Here is a 26,008-nt window from a genome sequence, read left to right as displayed (position 1 = left end):
CTCTCAGTTTAAATCTTTCAGTTTAAAACATCACCCTTGGAGTGGCTCTGTTAATATCTGGGAGCACTTCAAAATCTAATCAAGTAAGAAATTCATCAGCTACTATGATAGGCAGTAGATACAGGGTCCTAGAGCCATGAAGATGAAAACTGTTGTCCAAACTACCCCCCCCCCCCCAAAGGTGTGTTTACAGACATCTTGCCTGTCCAGTTTCAAAGGCTCAGTGTGTATTGAAATATAAATTAGACCTGGGTACCCAAGCAAAGGTCTAATTTATATTTCAGTACACACTGAGCCTTTGAAACTGGACCTGGGTACCCAAGCACAAGTCACCTTAAGTGATGCAGCTGGGAAATGCTTAACTAACGTTGCCGATTCAAATCCCCACTGGTACTATATTGGGCAGCAGCAGTATAGGAAGATACTGAAAGGCATCATCTCATACTGCATGGGAGGAGGCAATGGTAAAGCCCTCCTGTATTCAACCAAAGAAAACCACAGGGCGCAGTGGGTGCCAGGAGTCGAAATTGGCTTGACGGCACATGTTACCTTTACCCAAGCACAAAATGCATATGTTGCAATTGCAAAGTGCGTGTGCATGATATTTTGGACAGTTTTAACTGAAAAAAGATCAAGGCCATATTTATGTGTATTTTAAAGGAGAAGGCATTACTTTTTTTCTGGTGTTGCCTTTTGCAGTTGCATCTATGTATATGAGAAACTGCTCTCAGAATGACTGCTTAGGTGCAGGTCATATTTCCACTTTTTGTTATTAACTGTTATCAGTATTACTATATAAATTATTCTTTTTAAAAATGCATTTCTCATAGGTAGTACAAGCAACAGGAGGTCCAGGACTTGCTAGTTCGGTTGTCAGCCCGCTCTTAACAAAAGATACAATAGAATTCTTGCGTTACACCATCACAAGTGAGGAAGGACAGCTGTGGGTGTCTCTAGGTGACGCATGGACCAAAGCCAGGTAAACGGACTTTCTCCTTGGTTTTTATAGGTCTGAATTATATTAAGCTTGATTAAGCTTGTTTGTTGTTGTTCTGCATGATCCGAGATTGACGGGCCCCTTGGTAAATAAGAACTATGTCAAGAGCCCCTCTTTATTAAGGGGCTCCTTAGTCTTCGTTGTGACTGGCTAACTCCCACTTTAGCTTAGAGGTGGCACTTTTCATTTGTCTCCCATGTTGCAAGCTTCCTGAAAGCAGAAAAGTATGGCCCTGAATGGCCCTAAGCCATTCTGGAAGGGCGGTATATAAATCGAATGGATGAATGAATGTAATACTCAAGGAAACTATGGTGGATTAATGTAGTAGCAAATGTAGCATTTGCTATGGGTCTTTGAGGGCCCTGCACACCTGGCTCCCAACTGGGAATTAAAGTTAAAACTTTTACCTGCTTTATTTGGTCCATGTTAGATAAAATATCCCTTTTGTACTAATGTGCCTTTTAAAAGAAGGCCCAGCACAGCATCTGCCCAGTGGCTGTTGCTGGTGCCTACCACATTTTTCTTGTTAGAGTGTGAGCCCTTTGGAGACAGAGGATCATCTATCCACTCTTTATTTTTCTATGTAAACCACTCTGAGAATTTTGATTGAAAAACGGTATATAAATGTTCACTGTTGTAGTAAGTGAGTTTGTGGCTTGGTCTCCCATACTCCAAAATATAGCAAATGAAAAAATTGAATTGCTTTACTATGCAAGTAAATAATTTATGTTTTAATATTTATGTGCATTTTTTAAAATTTAGGGCCCCTTTAGAACATATGCTACAGGCCCCGCACTAGCTTAATCCGGCCCTGCAAGGGAAGAGATTCTAGTCCAGCCTTCTCGCTGTACTAGTGTCCTGCTTGTAGGGAGTTTTTCACATAGGGGAGCGTTACAGAGATGACCTTGGACCTGTAGCTCACCTCATTCGCTCACCTCATTCCCACTTCGGTCATTCCCACCTCATTCTTCTTTGAATGTAGACTCAGTCGTGGTGTTTACTTAATGCCGACAGCATGCAAGGCTTTGCTCATAATACAGAAGTGACATGATCCCTGCCCCGAAGCTTATGTTTGACATAAGAGCTTGCTTTCTTATGTTTGACATAAGAGCTTGCTTTCTTATTACTCTTATGAGTGTCAGGACAGGTCTTCATGTTAGCAGAATCTGCTATAGCAAGCTGTTTCTGCAGATACTCTTGAAGGACTCTCCCCTGCTTTATGTGGGGAAGACATACTGTGCTGATGAGAAAACAGCCAGACTAAGAAGGCCATATGGCAAGCCATGCTAGATGTTTAGGAAAGATCACCACAAAGACGCTATGGGAAAGGCATCATATTTAGACTGACCTTCAGATGTTAGTGGAGAGGTCGGTAAGAGAAGATTGGGATGATTGGAGGAAGGCTTGGCTGGATTCGTTAAGGGAGGGTCTAGAACAAGGCTGCACAACTTTTTCCTGCAGATGTTGGACTACAACTCCCATCCCTGACTATTGGCCCCTGTGGCTGGAGAAGGATGATGGGAATTGTAGTCCCACAGCAGCTGGAGGGCCATAGTTGTGCACCCCTGGCCTAGAAGGTGAAGAAGCAAGCACAGTGATGAATAATGCCTATTCTCTTGAGAGTCCTCTTTTTGGACAGTCAGGGTTATCAGTGTATCAATACCCCTGCTGACTGAGCAAAGAGGCACCCTTTAAAGTGGTGGACCTCTTATACTAATTAAGCAGGGGGAGAGCAACTGTCCCTATCTAATCCCAGCACAGCATTCTTCCAGTGGGTCTTGCTAGTGTCTACCTTGTTTCTTTTTAGATTGTGAACCCTTTTGGGACAGGGAAATATATTCATTTATTATTTGTCTATGTAAAACACTTTGAAAACTTCTGTTGAAAAGTGGTATATAAGTAGTAGTCACAGCAGTAATGTGTGGCAGTCATCCATTTCTCATTGCTTCAAAAACGGAGTCATTTAGTGCCTAACATTTAAAGCATACAAAAGATTTATAGAGATTTGTGAGCACACCTTTGACAAAATGAGCAGCAGCATGGGACCTAATATCAATGTTTTTGGTGAAGGAGCTAGCATACTACATCCATCCATTTTTTCCTGTAGAGTTTTTGATGGAAATGATTGAGCAATGTAATCTGAAACAATACCTTTCAAGACTGGTGAAAAGGAATTTGAATAAACTACGTTAGGGGAAACTCAGAATGTCAAAACACCCCTTCTTCTACTTCTATTTTCTGTCAAGTTTTATAGCATCACCGGCACTCTGCTGCTTTCCACCAAACATGACAATTCTAAAAAAGGCACTGTCAGGGGTTTTTTTACTCTTAAAAGTAAAGATATGACCGTGTCCTATTAATTCTGGCTGTCCCTAGGGCTGGTTCAGTGGCATCTGTCACCTTGATTCATTTCTGACAATGGCCATAAATGAAACGGCAAAAAAGAAACCATAAAGTGCCTTCCAGGGAATTGTGTTCTTTTCCAAGAAGAGGTAGTAATACAGACCATGGGGCACTGGTTTCGATGTTGCAGTGTGTTAAGGGCCTCAGCTCATGGGAGGAAAATCCTGCTTTCAATGCAGCAATATCAGGCAATGAGAGAGGCTTGGTCTCTGCAGAATATTTCCATCGATTCCAAAAATATCTGTCTAGTTAGAAGTAGTCTGCTTCTATATCTCGTGGGGAATGCAAGTGTAGAAAATGCATCATGGCTGTGTGTTTTTGTTAGAAAACTTGCTTCATTAAGCTGTATAGCCTATTGCTTCCGAAAGGACAAGCAGTGATATAGATACTCCATTCATACTATATTTCTTCGTCATTGCAATTTGTACTCTATGTGCCATGGCTTTCAGTGCTGTATGCAGTGTTCCCTCTATCAGGGATCTCCAGATTTTGTTGACTGCAACTCCCAGCATCCCCAGCTGCAATAACCTTTGCTTGGGGCTTATGGGAGTTGTAGTCAACAACAGCTGGGAATCCCTGTGAAGAGGAAACACTGGCTGTATGTTGTTCGTGTGTGTATATATATATATATATATATATATATATATATATATATATATATATATATATATATATATAACCCTGCCACATCTGGGCAGTCATCACTAGGCAAGTAACATTGCCTGACTAGATGTTCAGGCAAAGGGGATGGGGTGGTCGCTGAATGGCAGAGCATTTGCTTTGCAGGCAGAATGTCCCAGGTTCAATCTCTGACATCTCCAAGATAGGGCTGGGAGAGACTCCTTCCTGTCCTTGGAGAAGGCGCTGCTGCCAGTCAGTGTGGACAGTGCTACGTTAGATGGACCAATAGTCTGACTCCGTATAAGGCAGCTTCCAATGTTGCCACATAGAGCGCCCAAGCCAGAAGATATGGGAGTGGATCTTGTTAAAATTGAATGCCGTGTGGCTTCCTCCTTAACGCAGAGCAGAGTGGCCCAAGGAGCAATTCATCCCGCCTTACGTGCCGCGGTTCAGGAATGGCTGGGAGCCCCCTTTGCTGAGCTTCTTGGGAGCCCCGAAGGAGCAAGAGCTCAACCAGTTAGCAGAGTCCGTGGCAAACGTAGCCGAGCAGCAGCGGAAGCAAGAAATGAAAAGGCTATCAAGTGAGGTAAGGCAAGAGCCGCAGCGTGCTGTCGATGCTGGTGGGAGGATTTGTGTTCATCAGACCGATGCAAAGTGAGCTGATAACATGATCCGCAAAGCATTCCCCCCCTACTTTTTATAGCCCTATTTGGACATTACGTTATTTGTGTGTGCAGGTGTCTGTGCACGTGTACTTGTCTTTATGTGAATAGCTGCGTTCACTTTAAAAGTGAACCTGAGTAGGGACCCCCTCCAATGCAGAGCTCGGATAGGAACTGCACTACTGTATATATGCTGAACATAATGAGCGGATAATAGGTCTGTGCAGCCGTATTGGACCGACATGCCCTCTGTTGGGTGTTGTCGGAGGGAGCTCTGCAAAGACAGCAGGGGGAATGTACAGGCCTGTGTACATGCATGCACGGACACATATTGTATATGTGTTGAACATTACGTGTGAATAGTGCTTTTGACTTCTCTCAAGCAGAAATAAAGTAAATACACATCTTGATGCATCTTAGCATGGTGCTATCAAGCAATGCATTCTCAGCATGCCCAGAAGTAACAGCAGCAAAGGGAAGTCCCAGTAATACAGAAATGGGTTCTTAGACCCCATTCAAGACACCATTTCTGTATTACTGGGACTTCCCTTTGCTGCTGTTACTTCTGGGTATGCTGAGAATGCATTGCTTGATAGCACCATGCTAAGATGCATCTAGCCAAATGATGTCTTTCCTTCCAGTTGATGGGCATTACTCCTGATCTTCACTAGCAAAGTAGCAGTCCCAAAAAAGTTTGCAAGAACCTGCATTTTGTGGTAGAATATAAGGGCAACGGGGTTTCTTCTTGCTAGGTGAGGCTGCCAGTGAATGAGTGGAATATAGCCAAGAGAAACTGCTAGAACCTTCTCACCAAGTCCAAGTGCCTATGTATATTTTAATGCCTATAAATTGCAAGCATCAGAAACATAACCTGAACAAAGCTGTTTTTTTAAAAAAAATTGGAAGCTTTTACCCAGTGTAATTAACTAGCTTCCTTCTGTTATCTCTTCACCCGCTTTGAGCATCGTGTCATACTCACTATCATGAGACCCAAATCTTGCAGAAATATGCATCAGGGATCAAAGCATCTGTAATCATAAACCCGGGAAGCGAAGACATTCGCTGTTTGTCTGCCTGTATGCAGCTTGTAGGTTTTTCAGCACCCTGGTCAATATATAATCTCTGTCCAGAGTTATATTACCTGACACTGAAACTGTGGTATCAGATTGTAACCTGTGATTGAAAGCTGTAAAAATATCCACACAACTTCCTATTTTATTAGGGGTTGGGTTTTTTTGTTGTTTAGTGGAATTTCATACACAATGATCTCGTAGCAGGAAAATATTAGTGCACTATAGCTCAGAGCTTGCCCCCATAAGGATACAGGGCATCCTTTTTATTATAGGAAAAATACACCCCAGTGTGAATGAGCAGCGTACTTGCTGCTGCCATGGTTACATTGCCTAACCTGGAGAAGGAAGCTTTGATCTGACATCTAGTAAAATGCATCAGAAATTGTGATTCCTGAAAATTATTCTCAGCTTCAGATACAGTGACATTCTCTGTAGGTTGTGTTTTTATCTGCAACTTGAATAGTTGTTTTGTTGCGGCCGTTGTTTTGCTTGAGTACAGTTATGGGGGAAACTGTAATAAGAGGCAGAGTTGCTTGTCTCTGTTGTGGTTATGAAGTGCCGTGTTGTGCTTTTGCAGACGTTGGAGTCATCCCAGTTGGGTCATTCCTGCCTTCAGTGGCATGTGGCAGCTGGCAATTCACGGATCTCGGCTGCTGCAGCTTCTGTGATCTTGGGTGTGTTTTGTAGCATCTGAGATCAGATGTGCAGCAGCTGACATCTGTAACCCAGTTCTGAGAAAGCTCCTATGAGGATCATCCCCAAGGCCATAAGCGTGATGATGCAGACGACAGAGATGCTCTTATTGATGTGCAATGAAAGAGCCATTGCCAGCTTTGTCACTGATAACAAACCTTTCTTTTTCTCTCCCCAGCATTCCAGTGTCTCTGATTATCCTCCGTCTGACGGGTATGCATTCAGTAACACAGCTTACAAAAGAGGGCCTCTGCCGGACCAAGGGGCAGCAGTAGCTGCTTTTAAGCAAACTGTTAGCCGACATGTAGATAGGTAACATTTTAATGGACTTTGCATTTCCAGCTATGGAGAACTGTCCCAACCGGTTGCTTCTAGGGTGGAGGTTGCCTCTCTGTGTACGTCTACTTCTCTTCCTAGGTTCTAAAGACAGATGATCCTTTCCATTGTAGAGTATTATCTACTAGATCAATTGGCTCTGCTTTTGCATAGTGCCTCTGGCAAGTTCTGTTTCAGTACACTGCCATCAATGTCTGCTTTCAAAAAGAGACCCAGAATTGAATTGTAAGCTCTGAATTGGAGCCTGGAACCTTATTTCACTTAGGAACAACCAGTTTCCTTGTTTATAGCCAAAGTCAGCCGTGCTGTATGGGCTTATTGTTATTTACACCAAAAGAGATTATTTATCTAGAATATATACACACTTATACATATAATCTACATCCTTCCTCCCCTCTCCCCGCCCTTTTCTATCTTCTCAGATCATCATAGGGCCTCTTTTTATGTTGCCTCAGTGGAATGGGAACCATTCTTCCATTAGGCCATCCATGATCTGGCCCACGTTTTTGACCATCGGTACAATTTCAGGGGACAAATGCTCCTAGTAATTTTTTGTGATGTCTAGCCCCTGAAAATGGAAAATAGTTTGCACTTACAGCTTTCTCTGTGTCATTGCCCCTTCTTTAATCCTACCCCACAAACAATTAGGGTAATATTGCAATCATTTTTGCACAGAGGAAAAGGTTAGTTCAGGGTAACAATGAACAAATTGTTGCTCTCTCTCCATGGAGTAATCTTTGGAGAACATTCCTGACAGTGTTCATTTCCATTCCCCTGACAACACTGATAAAAAATTACAGTAGTTTTTGTGTTTTAAAAACTTTTAAAAGCGTTTAAAATACCATAGCATTTATGGTCACGACAGGCCCAATGGAAAGGATAATAAAAGCATGACAACACATTGAAAGCTAAAAGTCGTGCAATGCTCACCTATTTTCCATTTCTAAGAGGGTAGACTCTGTCAAAAATCACAATGAGTATTCAGTGCTGCATGAAGAGGTCCCTCAATGCTGCCCTAAGCATCTGCATTCTGGAGCCTTCCGGGTGAGACCTATTGAATTGTCACCCTCCTCACCAGCAAAGTAGTGATCTGGTGAGAAAGACCTACGCAACTGGCCTTGTGGGTTCAGGTTCAAGATGCTTACTTACATCAATATGGGATCTCGCCAGAGAGAAGGAGCATCCATACTACTGTGGTAGCATGAGTTGGGGCCCATAGTTTGTATGGGTGGTTCAGGTCTTAGAGCATATCAGTCAAACCTAACAATCCCCACTTAGCTTGTTTTCCACCCTGTTATCGTTTCCAGACGTTGTCATAGGAAATATTGACTGGCACATGGATCCCTAATCCATACTGCAGATTTTAAAAATTATATACCAAGCCTATTCTCATGAACATCTCAGCCCAGGCTAGGGCAGCCTAACCTGGGTTTGGCTGCTTGTGCGCAGCACTGAAATTGGGTCTGATCCTGGCACTGCTGTGCTGCCTAGCCCTACTTTTAACCCCAGACTTTAGCCAGGGTTAAGGGTGCGAGTGAGCCCTTAACTCTGATGCCGAGGTCATGTGTATGCTTGGGCTGCACGCAGCCCAAGCAAACACAGAGTCAAGCTCCTAGAGCACCCAACTCTCAGTGGAGTCCCCCAATGCACCGCACTTGTCACATGGGGCATAGTGAGATTTTTGGAGGCCGGACTCATTTTCCTGGCCTCCAGGAAGCTGCTCAGCTCATGGCAGCGCCCATTGTGTGGAACGGCACTGGATCATCTGTGGGTGAGGAAGGTAGATTCCACCCTGCCTTGCTCCTTGCCTGCCCACCCACCCACCACGGTGTAAGAATAGCTTCAGTGTTTATCTCATCATAAGTACCAAGTGCAATCTTTCAAAAAGAGGAATTAATGCATGGGGGCACCAAAGTGAAGCTGAAATCTCTCTTGATTGGTTTAAGCTGCCTTGTTCCTACTCTATACTCTTCCCACATGCTAATTACTTTCTTTGTGTGTTCCTTCAAGCACATAACTTTAAATCTCAATGCTGTAAGCTTCATTTATCCAAATGGGTTGGGTTGCATGGGGAGGAGGGAGGGGAGGAACCTCAGAACATATACAATCACCCAAAGGATGGTGAATGAGAATGCTACTTATATTTGGCTCATGTCTGCAAACGGTGATGTTGACCGCTGCAGTGTAAAGTTAGACCACCAAGCATTTTGGATAACTGAGGGCCAGTCAGTAAGAATTCTTATGTGTCCTTCTGCTCCTCTCTTCAAGTACATTGGGACAGTTCTCCACAGCTAGCCAAGAGCTAGGTAGTTACTGGAGCACCCAAAAGACGTGCTCAGAATCGGTAGTTTACAATGGACAAATGCCAATAAATCCATTCCTGCTTCTCTAATTTGATGTTAACTTCCATTACGTCAAAGCCATTGCTTTCTGTTTTCCATCATCCTGCAAAATTCCCTTTGTGCTTTGCTTGTGATATAATTACATGGATATCCTTTGTTACTCCCTTAAATTTTACTCCCCACTGTCTATGAAGACTCAGCAGATGATGTTTAAAACCAATAATGTGAATTAAAATGTAAAGCACTGAACCGTGAAAGAAAAGGATTTTGTCAACAACAACAAAAAGACCTTGCATAGCTTCTGATAGATTCTCAGGACTTGGGCTTTAATGGGCATTCATAAGAACAGCCCAGCTGGATCAGACCCAAGGCCCTTCTAGTCCAGCACCCTGATTCCCCTCAGTGGCCCACCAAATGCCTCTGGGAAGCCCACATGCAAGAGGTGAGGGCATGCCCTCTCTCCTGCAGTTGCTCCCCTGAAACTGGTATCCAGAGCCATCTTGCCTCTGAGGCTGAAGGTGGCTATAGCCCTCAGACTCAGTCTTATGTCTTTCATGAGCCTCTCAGTCTCTTCTTCCATTTACTGGCCCATGTTGGACTTTTTATCCGGTGAGATTCTAGTAGGGATGTCCTCAGGCTAAAAGCACTGAAGATCTGGGCAGGGATCTGTTCCGTTAAGACGGAGGAATGCGGGTGCTTACCTGCTCCTCTGCCACCCCTCCACTCAACCGGGACCGGCGCTGGCATGCAAAAGACTGCCCATGGCTGCTTCCCTGTTCCCAGCACATGGCCGCTGCGCACAGGCTGCTGGGAACCGGGAAGCAGCTGCACGCTGTCTCTTACATGGTCCCAGGTGAGTGATGGGATGGCAGAGGAGCAGGTAGGCACCTGCTGTCTTAAAGGAACCGATCCCCACCCCACCTGCAGTTGCTGAGCTGGTTCGTGCACATCCCTAGATTCTAGAAGATTTGATTTCAAAAGATTTTTATTTAGCCTTTTAACATATTTAATTGCATTTATATGCCATCCTTCCTGCAGACTGCTTAGGGTGGTGCACATGGTTCTCCCCACCCTTTTATCCTTCTAGGAACTAGGTGGGTTAGGCTGAGAGAATGTGACTAGCTTAAAGTCACCCAGTGAGGTTTTTGGCTGTATTGGTGTTCTGAATCTGGCTCTGTCCAGTCTTAACACCCGCACTGGGTGTTTCGCAGCTCTGGGGATATCGTGTTGGTATCCAAACCACCACCCCAAGCATTATGAAAGCCAAGCTGTGGAAGGCCTCTGGAAAGTCCCACTTAATTTCAGGCTTATGAGATTACATTGTAAATAATTTGCAGACTGTGACACGTTTCTCATTTCTGCCCATTTGTGGAATATACAACACTGCTAATTGCAGTACAGTGATTGCAACACTACTAATTGCAAGAGAAATGACATCAGTCTGAAGCAGTCATCCACATACCCTCTTCCAAAAATATGAGATTTCTTCATCATGTACATTCTTCCACTCCCTGCTGCAGAGTGTGTGGTGCATGCCAAACTGAGCACTTACAATGGCTTCAGTGGTTGAAGCGGTGTTGCTCATTGCCAAAAAGATAAATAATGCATACTGGGATCTCTACGATCAAGCCAACAAGAAACGATAAGATCCCCACCAAACTATACACTAACCATGCAATAAAAAGTAAGCAATAGCTTGATCCAAAGTAGTTCTGTAATCGAAGATATTTACTATCTAAGATAAGACAAAACATGAACAATTGGAAATATATAAATGAAACTAAATATGTAACATAGGAGGAATAGTGAAGTCCACTGTGTGAAGAATGATGCAATCCAAAACACACAAGTCTACACATCCACAATGGTGAGTGACCCAGTGACCTTTGTTTCGATGTAGGTCTTTCTCAAGTGGAGAATGATCTTCAAAAGGCAACACTGATCCACATGATCCAAAGTCCAATCTTCTGAGAGATATAAAACTCAATTTTTATCTAGGTTTTAATCATTTTTCAATGAGAATGCCTTCCAAAAATTCCCCAATACCAATAAGTACAGCCACGTCTACTACTTCTAGGAAATTCACTGAGAGAACCAAGTTCTTGTAAGGAGTAGCTTTGTACCTTACAAGAACTTGGTTCTCTCAGTAAATTACCTAAAAATAGTAGAGGTGTCTGTACATATTGGTACTCTTATATTGGAGGGAAATTTGGGGGCCATTCTCACTGAAAAATTATTAAAACCAGGTAACAGTTGAGTTTTTTAATATCTCAGAAGGTTGGACTTGGAGCATGTGGATCAGCATTGTTGCCTTTTGAAGACCATTCTCCATTTGAGAAAGACCTACATTGAAATGGAGGTGCTGGATGTGTGGACTTGTTTGTTTCGGATTGCATCATTCTCCACACAGTGGACTTGACCATTCCTCCTATACTAAATATTGAGTTTCATTGATATAATTTCTCATCGTTCATTTTTTTGTCTTATCTTTGATGGTAAGTATCTTCAATTATAGAACTACATTGGATCAAGTTGTTGCTTTCTTTTTTGCATGGTTATTGTATAGTTTGGTGGGGATCTTATTGTTTCTTGTTGGGTTGGTCATGCCAGCCTTTTGGCTTTGTGATGGGCAGCTGATTGCCTTGCATGGTTGTCAGTTCTGGGCAAGTCACTGTCCCCAGTTATATTTGCTGGCAGGCTGAGCTAGCTTGCTTTGCTCTTCTCAGCTCTATCTTGCTGCCGATGGAGCTAGATAACGTCTGGCCTGTTTGCTTTGTAGAAATTATGAAGCACATAAAACCCCAACCAAGAGATACGCCAAAACCAAGTATGACTTTGTGGGAAGAAACCACAGTGAACTTTCTGTCATGAAGGATGATATTTTAGAGGTAAGATGTTGCTGCTTGTACTTTCCTCCCCATCCCCTAATCCTTTTTGCTAGCATACTCAGTTCATCCTATTCCTAAAGCATTCTTTATCATGTAGAAAAAATCTTGTTGAATATGGTTGGTTGAGGTGTGCATTTCTCAGGAAACTTCCAGACAAGTGAGTGTAAGGTATGTAGGCTCATGAGCTTAGATGCCATTTCCAATAAACACACAAGAACCCAACACCCATAGTAAGCTACATTTTACTGAACTGACAGTCAAACAGGGAAGAGGTAGTAAATGCCAAATTAGAATGATGTGTTTAAAGCAGGGCTGCAAAACTTTGGCCCTCCAGCTGTTGCTGAACTCTCAGAATCCCCAGCTACAGTGGCCAATAGTCAGAGATAATGGGAGTTATAGTCTAACAGCAATTGGAGGTCCGAAGATGTGCAGCCCTGGTTTAAAGGAGCAGAGTGCCACAGTGAGTAACTGGGCAGTGCCTTTCACTCAGGCTCCCAACTGCATAAGTTTATTTCCTCAATGGTTTTCAGACTTTGTTCCTGAAAATCCTGTAAAGCCCAAAGTTATAAATGTCAGGGTGGGGGAAAAACATACAAAGGTTTATTCAATTCTTTTGTAATTTTCAAAGAATGTGACATCAATCTACAAATCTATCTTTGGGCATTATTGGTTAGAAATGTTAACCAATGGGTTAACACAAATATGTTGGGTTCTCGTAACGGTCCCTTAACACTCAGGGACATATTTTCAGGGGACACAGGAGGCTGCCGAGGGAAGGAGAGATTGGTGAAAATGACTCCTTTCCCCCCTTGAGCAATGGAACTTGCATTCATGCAAGTCATTCTTAGGACTTGTGTGAATTCATAGGGACAACCCTGTGGGTCCCCTATATTGTCTAGTTCCACCCTGAAAGGTGGTTCAGAACTAGTTGCATGAACCATCCTGCATCTTCAGTCCCAGCTGGAATGCTTGCATTGCTCAAAGTGATGACAAGATACCACTGACCACACACCCCGATATTGCCACCATAAGAACATCCCTGCTGGATCAGGCCCAAGGCCCGTCTAGTCCAGCATCCTCTTTCACACAGTGGCCCACCAGCTGCCGCTGAAAGCCTACAGGCAGGAGTTGAGGGCATGCCCTCCCTCCTGCTGTTACTCCCCTGCAACTGGTACTCAGAGGCATCCTGCCTTTGAGGCTGGAGGTAGCCTGTAGCCTTCTGACCAGTAGCCAATGATAGACCTCTTCTCCATGAAGTTATCCAAACCCCTCTTAAAGCCATCCAGCTTGTTGCCTGTCACCACATCTTGTGGCAGAAAATTCCACAAGTTGAATTCCACCAGCCCCACCCCCCTCACTGCTCTGCCCTTCCCCGTCTCCTGACTGCCTTGTCTTCTGTGCAGCCGGGAGATGGAGAAAGTTGGGCCGGGTAAGACTGGCCCCAGCCCGGATGCTGTGCCTGTGCTCAGCCTCAGGGGGCTGGGCCAGGCCACAAGGTAGTGGCGATAGAAAGGGAGGGCAGTGAGGAGCTAGGGTTGGCAGCAGTGGCAGGCAGGCAAGGTCATGCCCTCAAGGGTTGGATAGGATTCCTGCACTCACTCGCCCAGCATGTGGGTTCCTCTGGAACCCTTCATCTCGCCTTGCCTCTTAGGTGAACCATCCCCATACATCTTGCTTACCCCAAGCAAGTTCTTCAGTGTCTTTTATTCTGCAAGCTGTTGCCCCACCTTTCATGCATACCCTCATCCCACTCAGGTGAGAATTTATTTGTGTAGGGGAATATAACATCTGAACCAACTCTCAGCTGACGTGGCCAATTTCTTGCTTTCTTCCAGATTCTTGATGACAGGAAGCAATGGTGGAGAGTCCAAAATGCACACGGAGTATCAGGATTTGTGCCAAACAATATCTTGGAGCCTCTCAAATCTCAGGAACCGGGCTCTGCGGAACCGTCATATATGCACACTATTCAGGTATCCCCAGTTCTTTGCATCACTTGTAACTCCATTTCCTAGAGTTAGTCCCAGGAACAAGTCACATCCATTGATTCCTGCAGAATGTTGTTTGAGAAACCCCAGGTGGAGCAAGCAAATCCTGGAAGTCCAGATGGTCTGCTGGGCACAGTTCTAGCTTTTCATGACAAAGGGACAGATGGAGAAGTGGATCCAGCAGCTCAGGTAGGCAGGATTCTCAGCAGGTTGAGATAGGGTTGGAAAGCCAGGCAAACAGCTCCATTGCAGAGGCAGCTTGGACTCCTGTTTTAAAGCTTGCCTGGGGCATTTTCAGACAGCAGGCTTTACCGGGAGGCTTTAATGCGAGTTCCAATTTGCCCAAAAAACCCGACACAAAAAGTGGATTTTTTTTTACCCCAGATATAAGTTTGGCTACGCTCTAACGAGCTATGAAAAATCTGAATTGTGTGTGAAGTGCTCCCCAGAAGCTTGCAGGGCATTTGAGGTAAATCTGGCCGATATGTGAAACCATTCCAGAGGAGATGTAAACTAAAAGCTGGGTGTGAAAAACATGATAGATTTCCCAGGAGCCAGATTAAATCATCACAGCAGTCAATCAGGCTTCAGCAGGTTAACCGGCAAGCAGTGTAGCCGAGGCACTAGGAAAATCCAACCAAGGGACTCAGTCCTGATAGCTTGTTTAATTTTTGTATGCAGTGGCATTTTGCAAATGTCTGGTTCAGAGCTCGACAAATAGCTTTGAAATGCAAATGCAAAATGCATTCATTTCATTATTTTACGAGTTGAACTGATTTTCCTTCTGAACACAGAACAGATTCGTTTGGACTTTTGTGTTTCCCACTACCCATTTGACTGCTGCTGCCACTTTTTCAGATTTTAACATCTGTCTGTGTGTTTTGTTCTAATTGCAAATGCTTGTCTCATCTAGCTATTGATGCCAAAGAGAGAATTTGAGTTATTTAAGGTAGGGTGTTACCCTCACTTTTTTTCTGGAGGTGTGAAACTTCACTTCTTTTCTGGTTTGTTGTTTTTGCATGTGTGTGGAATTGTAATTTGGGGATTATCTAAGAAAATAAGTATGACTCTTGGACTGGACGGAAGATTTCCTGAGCCAATTAAGAATGTTCACAAACCAAGGTATGAACACCAGTTTGGTGCCATGGGGAGGGGAGGGGAGCGGGAGCTTTAAGAAAGAGGAGAGCAGGTCCTTACCCACTCTCGCTATGTATATGCATGCTGGTGCCGCACACAGGTTCTTGGGCCGAGCGCCGCCTCAGCAGAAAGCTGCATGGGGTAGTGGAGAGCAGGTAAGGACCTCCTCTCTTCCTTAAAGCTCCCACTCCCCTCCACGTGGTGCCGAATCAGTTCAGACCTTGAGTTTGAACCAGCGCTGAACCAGTGCTCGAACCTCGGTTCATACATATCCTTAGTGCCAGTGTGTGTAACTCTTGAGTGCTATCAAAATTCTGTAGTGTCTTAAGGTGTTGATACAGTTGGTGGTTGGTGAGTGTATTGGAAAGTATCCTGCCGTTTGCTATTCAAAACACAAGCAAATAACGAGTAAAAATGAACACGTCAGATAAAAGACATATATGCAAAGATCCTGATCCTGGAGGGAGAGTTTACCTAGCAATGTAGCACACACAGAGAGACAGGTGGAAAGTCTGGAACTGTGTTGATCTCAAGAACAAAACAAAAACAATGTTACTCCCCCCAGTTCGGAAAATAGCTTTATTTTATTTTATTTTTTGCTAATCCAATTCTAAGTCTGCTACTTATTGTTTTGTACCCGTGCACCCCATGATGTCATTGGCAATAAATAAATAAATTAAATTAAGTGAGAGCTCAGGTCCATCTTGGCATCTTCCATGTACCTGCCCAGCACCTCTCCCCCTTGCCTGCCTCCCCTCACATTATCTGTCTTGTAAGTAAATCCAAGCCTTTACTTGTAAGAAAGAAGAATGGAGGGGCAACTTTCTCTCCCCTCACCTCTCCCTAATGCTGGGCATATTGAGATGGCTCCATGCCGGATGCAAGGAACCCTGGGAAATGCAGTTTCAGCACTACTGAGCTATATCTGTCAGGGAAAGCAGAGCAGGATGTGCCTCCGTTCTCTTGCTGCCACTGCCATAGCAAAAAGAAAGGTCAGGGTGGTGGGATGGGAAGGGACTTGGGATGGGACAGGGTGGTGGGATGGGAGTTGGGGAGTGAGTGGATCAATAGCTGGGGATGGGGAGGAAGGGAAGCAGGACCTGAGTTCCTCTCAAACTCTGATTAAAATTCAAGCTGGAGAAGAACTTTTGGGTCGTAGTGCTTGCCTTGCATTAGACGCAAGCATTATGAACCATTATGAGTACCACTTGCAGGGGAGTAACAGCAGGAGAGAGGGCATGCCCTCAACTCCTGCCTGTAGGCTTCCAGCAGCATCTGGTGGGCCACTGTGTGAAACGGGAATCTGGACTAGATGGTCATTCTTGGGCCTGATCTAGCAGGGCTGTTCTTTTGTTCTTATGAACCTGCCTGATTCACTTTCTGAGCCATGCCCAGTTGATTATAATCAGCAGTATCACTAATGTTAACATCCAAACAATAATAATAATAATTATTATTATTATTATTACATTTATATCCCGCTTTTCCTCCAAGGAGCCCAGAGCGGTGTACTACATACTTGAGTTTCTCTTTCACAACAACCCTGTGAAGTAGGTTAGGCTGAGAGAGAAGTGACTGGCCCAGAGTCACCCAGCTAGTTTCATGGCTGAATGGGGATTTGAACTCGGGTCTCCCCGGTCCTAGTCCAGCACTCTAACCACTATACCACGCTGGCTCTCTATGCATGGGGTGACTGCGTGCAGAAAAACTTGTTCACTGTAGCAGCTACCTCTAGGAGCAGGCTTGTGCAAAGAATGAGCCTGAGTGCTGAAGACAAATAATTTGCAAATAAAGTGCTGAAGACAAATAAATAATGATGGAGACAGCTGCTCTCGCATTTACCTTGGCTCAGAGCGGTCCATGCACAGCACTGAGGAAGGCCCTTAAAGGGAAGCAAGGCTGCAGGAAGCTCCAGTGATGTCTTGGAAGCCTTGCAACGAACACTGGGAAATGTAGTCTTTCCCGGCACTTTCTGGAAAACTCTGGGAAGGACTAACTTCCCAACATTACTGATGTGTCTTCCTGTACAAGTCCAGAGATGCCACTGGGACTTCCTGTGGCTTTGTTTCCCTTTAGGGGTCTTCCTTAGAGCCATGCATGCACCACTTTGTGCAGAAGCAAGTGAGGGGAGTAACTGCCTTTGCGTGGAGTTAGGGGCAGGGTGCAGATGATTCCGCTTCAGTGCTTTAAAGCCAAAATTTTGCACAGGCCTGTCTAGCAGCCTACAGTTGAAATCCTGTGTATATTTTCCTGGGAGTAATCCTCAACAGACACAGTGAAATGCACTTCTGAGTAAACTTGCAGAGGATTGTGCTGCACAGGAGCTTGATCACATTTAATGTTGAGTTTATTCATTTTTACTCTCTGGAACAGAGCAAGATTCCTTTTTTTCCTAAACCAACCCATAATTTCATATTCCATCTAAATATGCCTGATCCTTCCTTGAAATTATTTTGTTTTCAAATTCATTGCCTGTCACCTCATCTGGTTCTGGGCCAGAAGATGAAGAGCTTTTATAGGATAATGAAGATCTTCATAATTTCCCATTCGTTATCCAAAGGCTAAGAGACTGTCTTTGACGTGCAGAAATCATAGGATTGCAATAAAAACTGCTGAAGATATTGGAAAGCAATTGAATGACTGATACCAGGAGAATTCCACCCCATCCCTGAAAAGTCAATAGAGATACACATAATTTTGGTATTCTTTTTCAGACATGATCTTAGTTAGTGTAGCATTCACATACTTTTAGAATTGTATTTCCACTGACGTTTATGGCTATTGGCTCAAACTCATTTTTGAGATTCACCTTGGAGGGGTCCCTTAGCAACTTTTATGGTTCTTCTATAAGAATGTTTCCACAAGAAGCAATTACATATCTTTCTGAATTTCCTATATTTCTAAAATGACTCCACAATAGCCCATGTTATGCCTGCTCACAAGGACATGTATTTACCAGGTCATTTGAATTTATAATAGCTATGATTCCAGTTAATAACAGCTTTCTGCATTACATTAATGATTTTAGTAAACACATTTATGTGACAACAAAACCATATTCCCTGTTTTGTGAGAGTACTCTGTGTACTTTATTTCAATGGATGTGCAGTAGAAATGGCCAGATGTCATGTTTGTTCTACATGCTCACTTCCTGACCATCAAGAGTCCTCAAGGCCCCTCACATGGCAAAAGGGAGAGTGTATGAGTAATATTGGTTTTACACATTAAAAACATCAATGTCTCAAACAAAAGCAGGACTAAACAGCTTGATCTGAAAGCTCAACAAAGCAGCAGAAAATACAGTCATCCCTTGCCAACCATGGTTTTACAAACCGCAGTTTTGAGTATATGCGGATGGGGAATTGTGACAGATTTTGCCAACCGTGACCCGAGTATCTCTGGTTGGCAAGGGGTTTTTTTAGTGATGAGGGCGGTGGTGGGGGGAGTTCAGCAATTTTGGGGAGTTCAGAGGTTTGATCTGCTCATTCCTCTTGCTGACCCTGCTGTCCCTTGCCAATTTAAAATGCTTTTGAATGATTTTAGGGAGTTCAAAAAATGTCCCCAAGTTTGATCTGCTCATTCTTCTTGGTGACTCTTGCCGATATAACTGGATTTTTTTGGGTGATTTTTAAAAAGCAAATCTTTTGTATTCTTTCCTTTTTAGGTCTTTTTGCGGTCATGGTTCCCCTAACCCCCTGTTTCCCATAGACTTTAATGCCTTGCCAATGGCGAGGTTGTGCCAGAACAGAGCCCTAGCAGTTGGTGAGGGATGACTGTACTCAACCTCCTAGTTTACCCTCTTAAGTCCCCATGGATCAGAAATATCTTAACCAATGCATGAAAAATTAAGATAGAACCAGTCCACCAAGCTTCTTTGGGCAGGAGTTCACAATGGGGATGCCACCACTGAAGCGCCCCTGGTTTCTGTTTCTCACTGCTTGCGTTCAGATAAGAATGCTAAGGTGATCTGAGCACCACCCCCTCAGATGGTTTTAGCATCCAGGAAGTTGCACTTGGGAACAGGAGTTCCCTTAGGTCCAAGCTAGGCACTGCACACAGATGTGTGCTTCTCCCCCTCCCCCAACATCTAAAAACAAAACAAAAATACATCGGGAAGCTGCAAGTCTGAGCAGAGGAACAACATGGTGGTAGGAGGGAGGGGAGCAGCTCAAATGTTCCCATGTACATTTACTTCGTGAGGAGAAAAGTAGCTGGGGAAGGTGGTTTTGAGGATGGAAAGGGTTAAGCAATGCCTCTCCCCCAGACCCTTTCACCAAAACTGCTTTCATTTATTTTATTGTTAAATTTATACACCGCCTTTCATTAAACAATCCCAAGTTCACGCAAAAATTAAAACACTATAAAAATCACACAATTAAAATACAAGCTAAAATATAAAAACATAGATATGACTAAAAAGATTTAAAATACAATCATAAAATAACCATACAAAATACAAAGAAGCAGCAGTAGAGACAGTCATATAAAAGCCTGGCTAAAAAGCCAAGATTCCAAAAGCATTCTGAAAACTATGATGGAGACTGAGGAGTGAATAGCCACCGGGAGAGCATTCCAGAGTCTGGGGGCAGCAACAGAGAAGGCCCTGTACCGCGTGCACGACAACTGAGCCTCCCTCATTGTCAGCACTCGGAGCAGAGCCCCCTCAGATGATCTCAAGCGGGCAGCAACCCTTGGGAGCAGGTGGTCCCTCAGGTATCCAGGGCCCAAACTTTTAAAAGTTTTTTAAATGGAATATACACAGGACTGTGTGTCACAGTATGCTGGGTCCCAGGGCATTTGAATCTTTAAAAGTGAAAGCTTGCACTTCCAATTTATTCTTGAGTTAATTTTTGAGGTGTCATTTTTTTTTAGCTTGGATGGTAGAACTGGGAGCTAATTGCAAGCTTATAAGGAACTGGGGCGGGGAGGTCCACAGCTTCTATGGAGGCTGTCTGGCAACTGTGTGTGTGTATTTCCTAACCTTGGTGGGGTCATGCACAAAGTCTGTATATCACTGGGGGAAATGGCAGACGGGGGACAAATTTTATACCAGGTCTAGAAAATCCTCTCATTTCCTCTCGGCAATTGAACTCTGGGGCAAAAGCAGCATGATGATACTGAAAACAGAGGAGATACATCCAGGAGAGGTGTCATAAGCATGATTTGTAAATGGAGGCAGGAACCCTTATGACGTTGCTATGAAAGGAAATCGCAAAGTGATGTTTGCTTCATTTCATGTGCATTGTTTGAACTGTGTGAAGTGAAGCATGTAGTTGGAGTGTCCTGGACTCTCTGCAGTGTTGATCTATTTTCTTCTTTCTGCCTTGGATTTGTCACACATCTGCTGTCCAGTTGCAGCCTGCTAATGGTCTCAGTTGTGAAACTGCTCTTCAGTTTCTGCCAGAATTTTTTGCATTAGGTAGAACCCTAGGTGGTATGTCACAGAGACTCCAAGGAACACGTCATGGTGGACTTCTTGCACTCTGGTATATCAGATATTAAGTCAAATGGTTATGACGTCTCCTGCCAGTTTCATCTCTCCTGTTCTTCTAAGCAGAGCCCCTTCCCAGAGGCGTAACTAGGGAAAATGGCGCCCGGGGCAAGCACTGAAATGGTGCCCCCCGCGCCACAACATACTACATTATACTTAGGTTTTTCCTCACAAGCGCCCACCGCCGCCGCCAAGCCAGGCCACTGACTGGCCGCCAGGCGCCAGCAAAGCAATGGGGGGGCGCGGGCGGCGCGGAAGGGACCGCTCATGGGGGATTGGCTGCCTACGCGCTCCCTTGACTGCTGCAGCGCTGCTGCACTGAGCAGGAAACATTTGTATTAACAATTTTTTTTAAAAAAAAAATTAAAAATTTTTGTCATGTCGGCGCCCCCTATGTGACCAGAAAAGATGGCACCCGGGGCACGTGCCCCCCCTGCCCCCCCTATAGTTACGCCTCTGCCCCTTCCCCACAATATCTCCATCCTGGCCTAGGGACAGATACCTTGTCTGTCATTCACAGCCTATTTTGAAACAGTTGTATAGTCGTCATCTTCTAAAACCAGGTAACTCATCCCGAAAATACTCCATGAACAAACTGAAAAGTGTATCTTAACTAAGTAGATCCCAGCAGATGGCCCAAAGAGAGGACTGAACATTTCTTGAAATGGTTCCATCTCTGAAGCCCTAAACAGATCTGGGCCTAGCCTGTCCCTTGCTGGGAGATTATCTGGGAACCCCAGGTGTATCTGTAGGGTCTTCCCGGACAAGTGAACACAAATAATAGGGGCAGAAATGTCTGAAGCAAACCAAAGAACTTGACCTTCATTTCTCCTCCCTCCCCACATTTTCTCAGTAGCAGAACTGGAAAGAAGAAACCTCCATCCTGCCAGAGATCTAGCAGGATGAGAACCTCAGCCCTTCGTTGCGTTATGCTAGGACAAGGCAAAATGGGCCAAGAGAAAGCAGGAGTGAGAGCCAAATTCACAGCAGAATCCTGTGTCTTGACTCTTGGTTTGCTTCAGGTCCTGTTGACACATGGGTAGGGACGTGCATAAACCTGTTTGGAGGCCCTTTTATGGGCCTCCGAACAGGTTTGGACACTGGCCGGTTCAAATAGTTTAACGACAGGGGTGGGATAACTTTAAGGACTGGGAAGGTGCACTTACCCTCCGCTTTCTCCCCAGCATACCTCCCTGCCACTCCATCTGCTCTTTGGACCAGAAGTAGGTGGAAGTAGTGAGCAGGAGATAGTGCCTTCAGGACTACCTCCATTCATTCACGTGACTGCAAGCATAGTGCAAGCAGAGTTGTTGAGAACAGGTAGGGAGTATTCAAGCCCACAGTGAGCAGTGAACTAGGAACGTGAAGAATATCAGGCAGGGATTCAATTTGTGTGCCACCACCAGCCTCTGACCAAAGGTAAGAACTTCAGGAAATCCAGTCACACCTGCCAAAGAAGCCTTATAATGATAGGCCAGTGCGGGTCAGGTGATGTTCCTGGTGCGTTCTTAAAAAGTCGCAGATCTAATGCTTGCGCTTGCAGGTAATAGGTCGCTTTCCACCAACACTTTGCTTCCCCCCTGCCTTTACCTCTCCCCATCTTCAGCTCAACATATTGCCTCGTTGTCCTTGAATACTCCACTGGTTAAAAGAGAATGTGTGGTTTTTTTGTTTTTGTTTAAAAAAGGGTGTGCTTGTTTTGCCAAAGATCTTCGCTGTAAGCACTTGCATACAAACCGTCAGTGTGGAGTTTGCTCTCCAGCCTTGTGGGCATTGCATTCTCTTCATGTTCCTTGGACTCTACTGTGAAACCTTCCGCAAGCCTCTTTATTTAGCCATTTGCAGCAAATGACTCTCTGTGGGGTGCGGCTTCACTTTCACACACATTTCTCATGCCCAGATCTCCCGCCAGCATCCTTAGATCCAACACAAGCATCTGCTGCCAACTGCCCTCTTTTTCTCAGCTGCCTGGGAAATGTGTTACAATGAAGGAATGCACACAGGCAGGTGCTCATTCTGCAGTTGCCAAAATCGCCATTAAAGCTCTGCCAGCATCCATACAACCCCGGGGCCAATGCCGTTCCTTGGGTTTGTTTGTTCTTTTTTATTATTATTGCAAAAGTGTCATTAATTAGCAATTGCATTTTTTTTGTTCCTGATGCCACTTTTAAAAACCGAAGCTGTCTGTCTGACTGCCTATCAAATTTGTACACTGCCCCAAACTTTTGTCTCTGGGCAGCTCTATGGCAGTTTAATCTCTATGGCAAATTCAGACCTATGAGTAGTCATAGCCTGGTGTGTTTTAAGTTTGTGCAGTTATATGCGCTGGCATAATGGTGGCATGGAGAAACAAGCAACATGGTAGGCACTGCTGCTACATTTCCCCTGTTAACTGAGCAAAGAGGCACCTTTTAAAAGTGGCGATTCTCTTTATTTAGCGGAGGTAGAGCAACTGTCTCTATCCAGCCCCAGCACAACATCTCTGCAGTGGCTGTTGCTGGCGTCTATCTTATATTCCTTTTTTAGATTGTGAGCCATTTGGGGTCAAGGATCCATCCTTATTTATTTTTGTTTCTCTATGTAAACCGCTTTGAGAACTTTTGTTGAAAAGCGGTATGTAATTATTTGTCATCTGTATATAAATATTCATCAAAGCAAATCAGAACGGCTTCAAACCTGACAGGCCTGTAGCTGGTCCTACGTGAAGTATAAAAGTCTGTTCCTAGCATTCCATCACGCTCTGGCATGACCAGGAAACAAAACCCAAGGTAATCGTGGCGCCTAAGGCAAGGCACTGAATGCTGCCTTGCCCCACAGCACTGTTGAGGGGCCAGCCCCATTTCAAAACTGACCCTTGCAAGCTTTGAAAGCAAAACAGGAGGGGGGAGTAAGGAGGCAGGAAAGTTGCCACTAGCCACTTCCTATCTTCTTGTGCTTCTTGCAAGCTTTGTAGGGAAGTGTGATGAGAGGCACTCTTTGTGCCAGGGTCAGATTGGTCCCAAAGAGCTTCTGCAATGGCAAAGGGCATCTTTGCAGCCCTGCTGGGATTCCAAATATCTGCCGCCTGAGGTGACCACCTCCTTTCGCCTCATGAAAGGACTGTCCCTGGATAAGGCCGTGCAGATAAGGTCTGACTTGTTTCTTAGTGGCTCCCATTGAATGGGAGAAACTGCATGAGCTGCAATCTGGGTCCCATTCTGAAGGACAAAAGCTGGAAGCATTTGGATGGCAATCAGGCTTATCCCACTCCAGTGGTGTTGCTGAGTGCATGCCTTCATTTCCTCTTTGATGACATCATAGCCTGGGGAATTCTCCAGCCACTAAGCAACTTGGCCAGAAAGGGTCCACCCTCTGGGGCTAAAGAATTTGGTTGAACCCAACCAAAATAGTTGAATCCACGCTGTTTCTGAGTCACACATTCTAGCTCAAACAGTATCACAGGAGAGGGGACTGTCAGTGCACCCTCCAAAATTATATTGGTCAGTTTGGAAATTCTTCTTCTAACCCAATAAGCTTCAATTCTATTTTTAATATGTTTCTAGCCCTCCTGATTCACATAAGTAGTATTGGGCATATCCCATCCATTTTAATGGGCCTCGACCAGGAAAAGGCATTGTATTACCTCAGGATGCAATCAGGTAATTATGTTACCTCAGGAGGCAGGTGGGCAATTTAATATAAACCATTGTAAACCCACCCACCCCAATATCATGGTTTATATTGTATTACCTAATTGCATCCTGAGGTAATACAATATAAACATTGGGTTGTTTTGTTTTATGTTCGCATGTTGCCGTCACCAGAAATCATAAGGAAGCAGATATATTAAAAATTACAAGTAATTGCTGATATCAAGAGCCAACAGACATCACTTAAATGTTGGGAAAGTGCCAATGTGGTTGAAGCTCCAGTGTTGCTTGAACAGTCTCATTTTATTTGATTTACTCGTTGTTTTTCTTCCCCTCATAGCAATTACTGGGAGAACTCTCAGAGGTAATGCAAATTGCTCTCACATAAAATGTTCTATGAATTTTTGTATTTGAAAGCCTTTTTGGGACTGTCCGTAAAGTATGTTGCATTCCTTAAAAGCTTTGGTTAACCCCTCTCTTCCTATCTTAGTTTCTCAACTTCCAACTTCAGGGAGTCTCAACCCAGCATGAATATTTGAAGCTGCCTTCAGCCCTATTCACACATTATGAGGACCAGCCATGTTCATGCTTACAACTGCAAACGCGGGAAGGGAGGAAGTCCCACTTTACACTGCCACTCACCCCCTCCAGATGGCCCATTTATGCTTATAGCCCTGTTTGTCCGAAGTGGGAGGTGCCGTAAGCATGATGGTTGGCACTTCCGTGAACTGCAACCTGGATCGCCTGCTTTTGCAGTTGTGCGTGTGGATGTGACTGCACTCATAATGTGTGAATAGAGCTTTACGCTAGCCCTGTTCAGGCATTATGATGTACAAGTGTATCAATGTCTCTACACTCATACATGTTTTTGTGTGAATGACTATACCTGTGATCATTTTAAAAGTGAACCTGGGTAGAGACCCTTCAGATGTAAGTGTGCTGCTGTACGTGTGTTGAACATAATGTGTGAGTAACTGTACCTGTGTACAGGTCTGTTTCTGTGTACACTTGGACAAGTATTGAACATAACATGTGTGACTAGGGCTTCACTGTAGGATTGTTGGACGTAATGGACCGGGTCTCACGATCAGTGAGACCCGGTTCAGCAGGGTGTGCGGGGAGAGCGGGCTAAGCCCACTCTCCCCGGGAGCCCTGGGCGGCCAGATCAGCCACCCGCATGATTTCCGGCTCCGTGACGGAGCTGGCAGGGGCTGGGGAGTTCGGGGGCCACGCGCCCCCCAGAAGCCCCAGTATGCCCTGTGCAAGCATGCAGGGCATACTGGGGAGAACCTCGGAGCCGGGAGGCGGCTTTTCGCCTCCTCTCTGCGGGGCTACTAGCCTGGGTTTGTGGAGTGCTCGCTCCGCAAACCCAGGCTACGGGGAGGGGTACTTGAGCGGGTTACCCACTCTAGAACCACCAGGCTCGCAGCCGAGCCCGGTGGTTCTCATGATCAGCAAAAATCGGGTTAGCAGAGGCTAGCCCGATTTTTGCTGATTGTGAGAATAGCCCCATTGTGTGAATAGGGCTACTGGGTCAGACTGTTGGTCCATGTAGCCTAGTATTGTCTATTTTGAAAGTTTCTCAGGAAACGCTCTTTTTCAGCATTTATTTCCATAGTTTCTTTTAACTTGGAGCTGGACCATCTGCATGTGAAATATATGCTTTACTTCTAACTGATGGCCCCTTCCATTTAGGTCATAGAGTCTTGAAACGTTGTAGGGAGAGCTTTGCCATTTCTATGCATGCT

At 44.6% G+C, this 26,008-nt stretch overlaps 1 protein-coding gene across 4 annotated transcripts in view; it reads left to right on the top strand.

Annotated features, from left to right (window-relative positions):
* EPS8 (epidermal growth factor receptor pathway substrate 8) overlaps window positions 1-26,008 on the top strand; it is a 203,459-nt gene that overhangs the window by 161,731 nt on the left and 15,720 nt on the right. For 2 of the 4 annotated variants that reach the window (XM_053257482.1, XM_053257483.1), the window contains exons 13-18: window positions 831-979; window positions 4,424-4,607; window positions 6,628-6,761; window positions 11,907-12,015; window positions 13,851-13,988; window positions 24,601-24,624. In XM_053257482.1, the coding sequence (XP_053113457.1) occupies window positions 831-979; window positions 4,424-4,607; window positions 6,628-6,761; window positions 11,907-12,015; window positions 13,851-13,988; window positions 24,601-24,624 (738 nt within the window). The remainder of the gene's footprint in view (window positions 1-830; window positions 980-4,423; window positions 4,608-6,627; window positions 6,762-11,906; window positions 12,016-13,850; window positions 13,989-24,600; window positions 24,625-26,008) is intronic. The other 2 variants (XM_053257487.1, XM_053257486.1) reach the window with 2 other exon arrangements.

The sequence above is a fragment of the Hemicordylus capensis genome, chromosome 5, assembly GCF_027244095.1.
Source record: "Hemicordylus capensis ecotype Gifberg chromosome 5, rHemCap1.1.pri, whole genome shotgun sequence".
Classification (NCBI taxonomy): domain Eukaryota; kingdom Metazoa; phylum Chordata; class Lepidosauria; order Squamata; family Cordylidae; genus Hemicordylus; species Hemicordylus capensis.
Note: the sequence above shows the minus strand (reverse complement) of the source record. Positions and strands in the feature narration are given on the sequence as shown.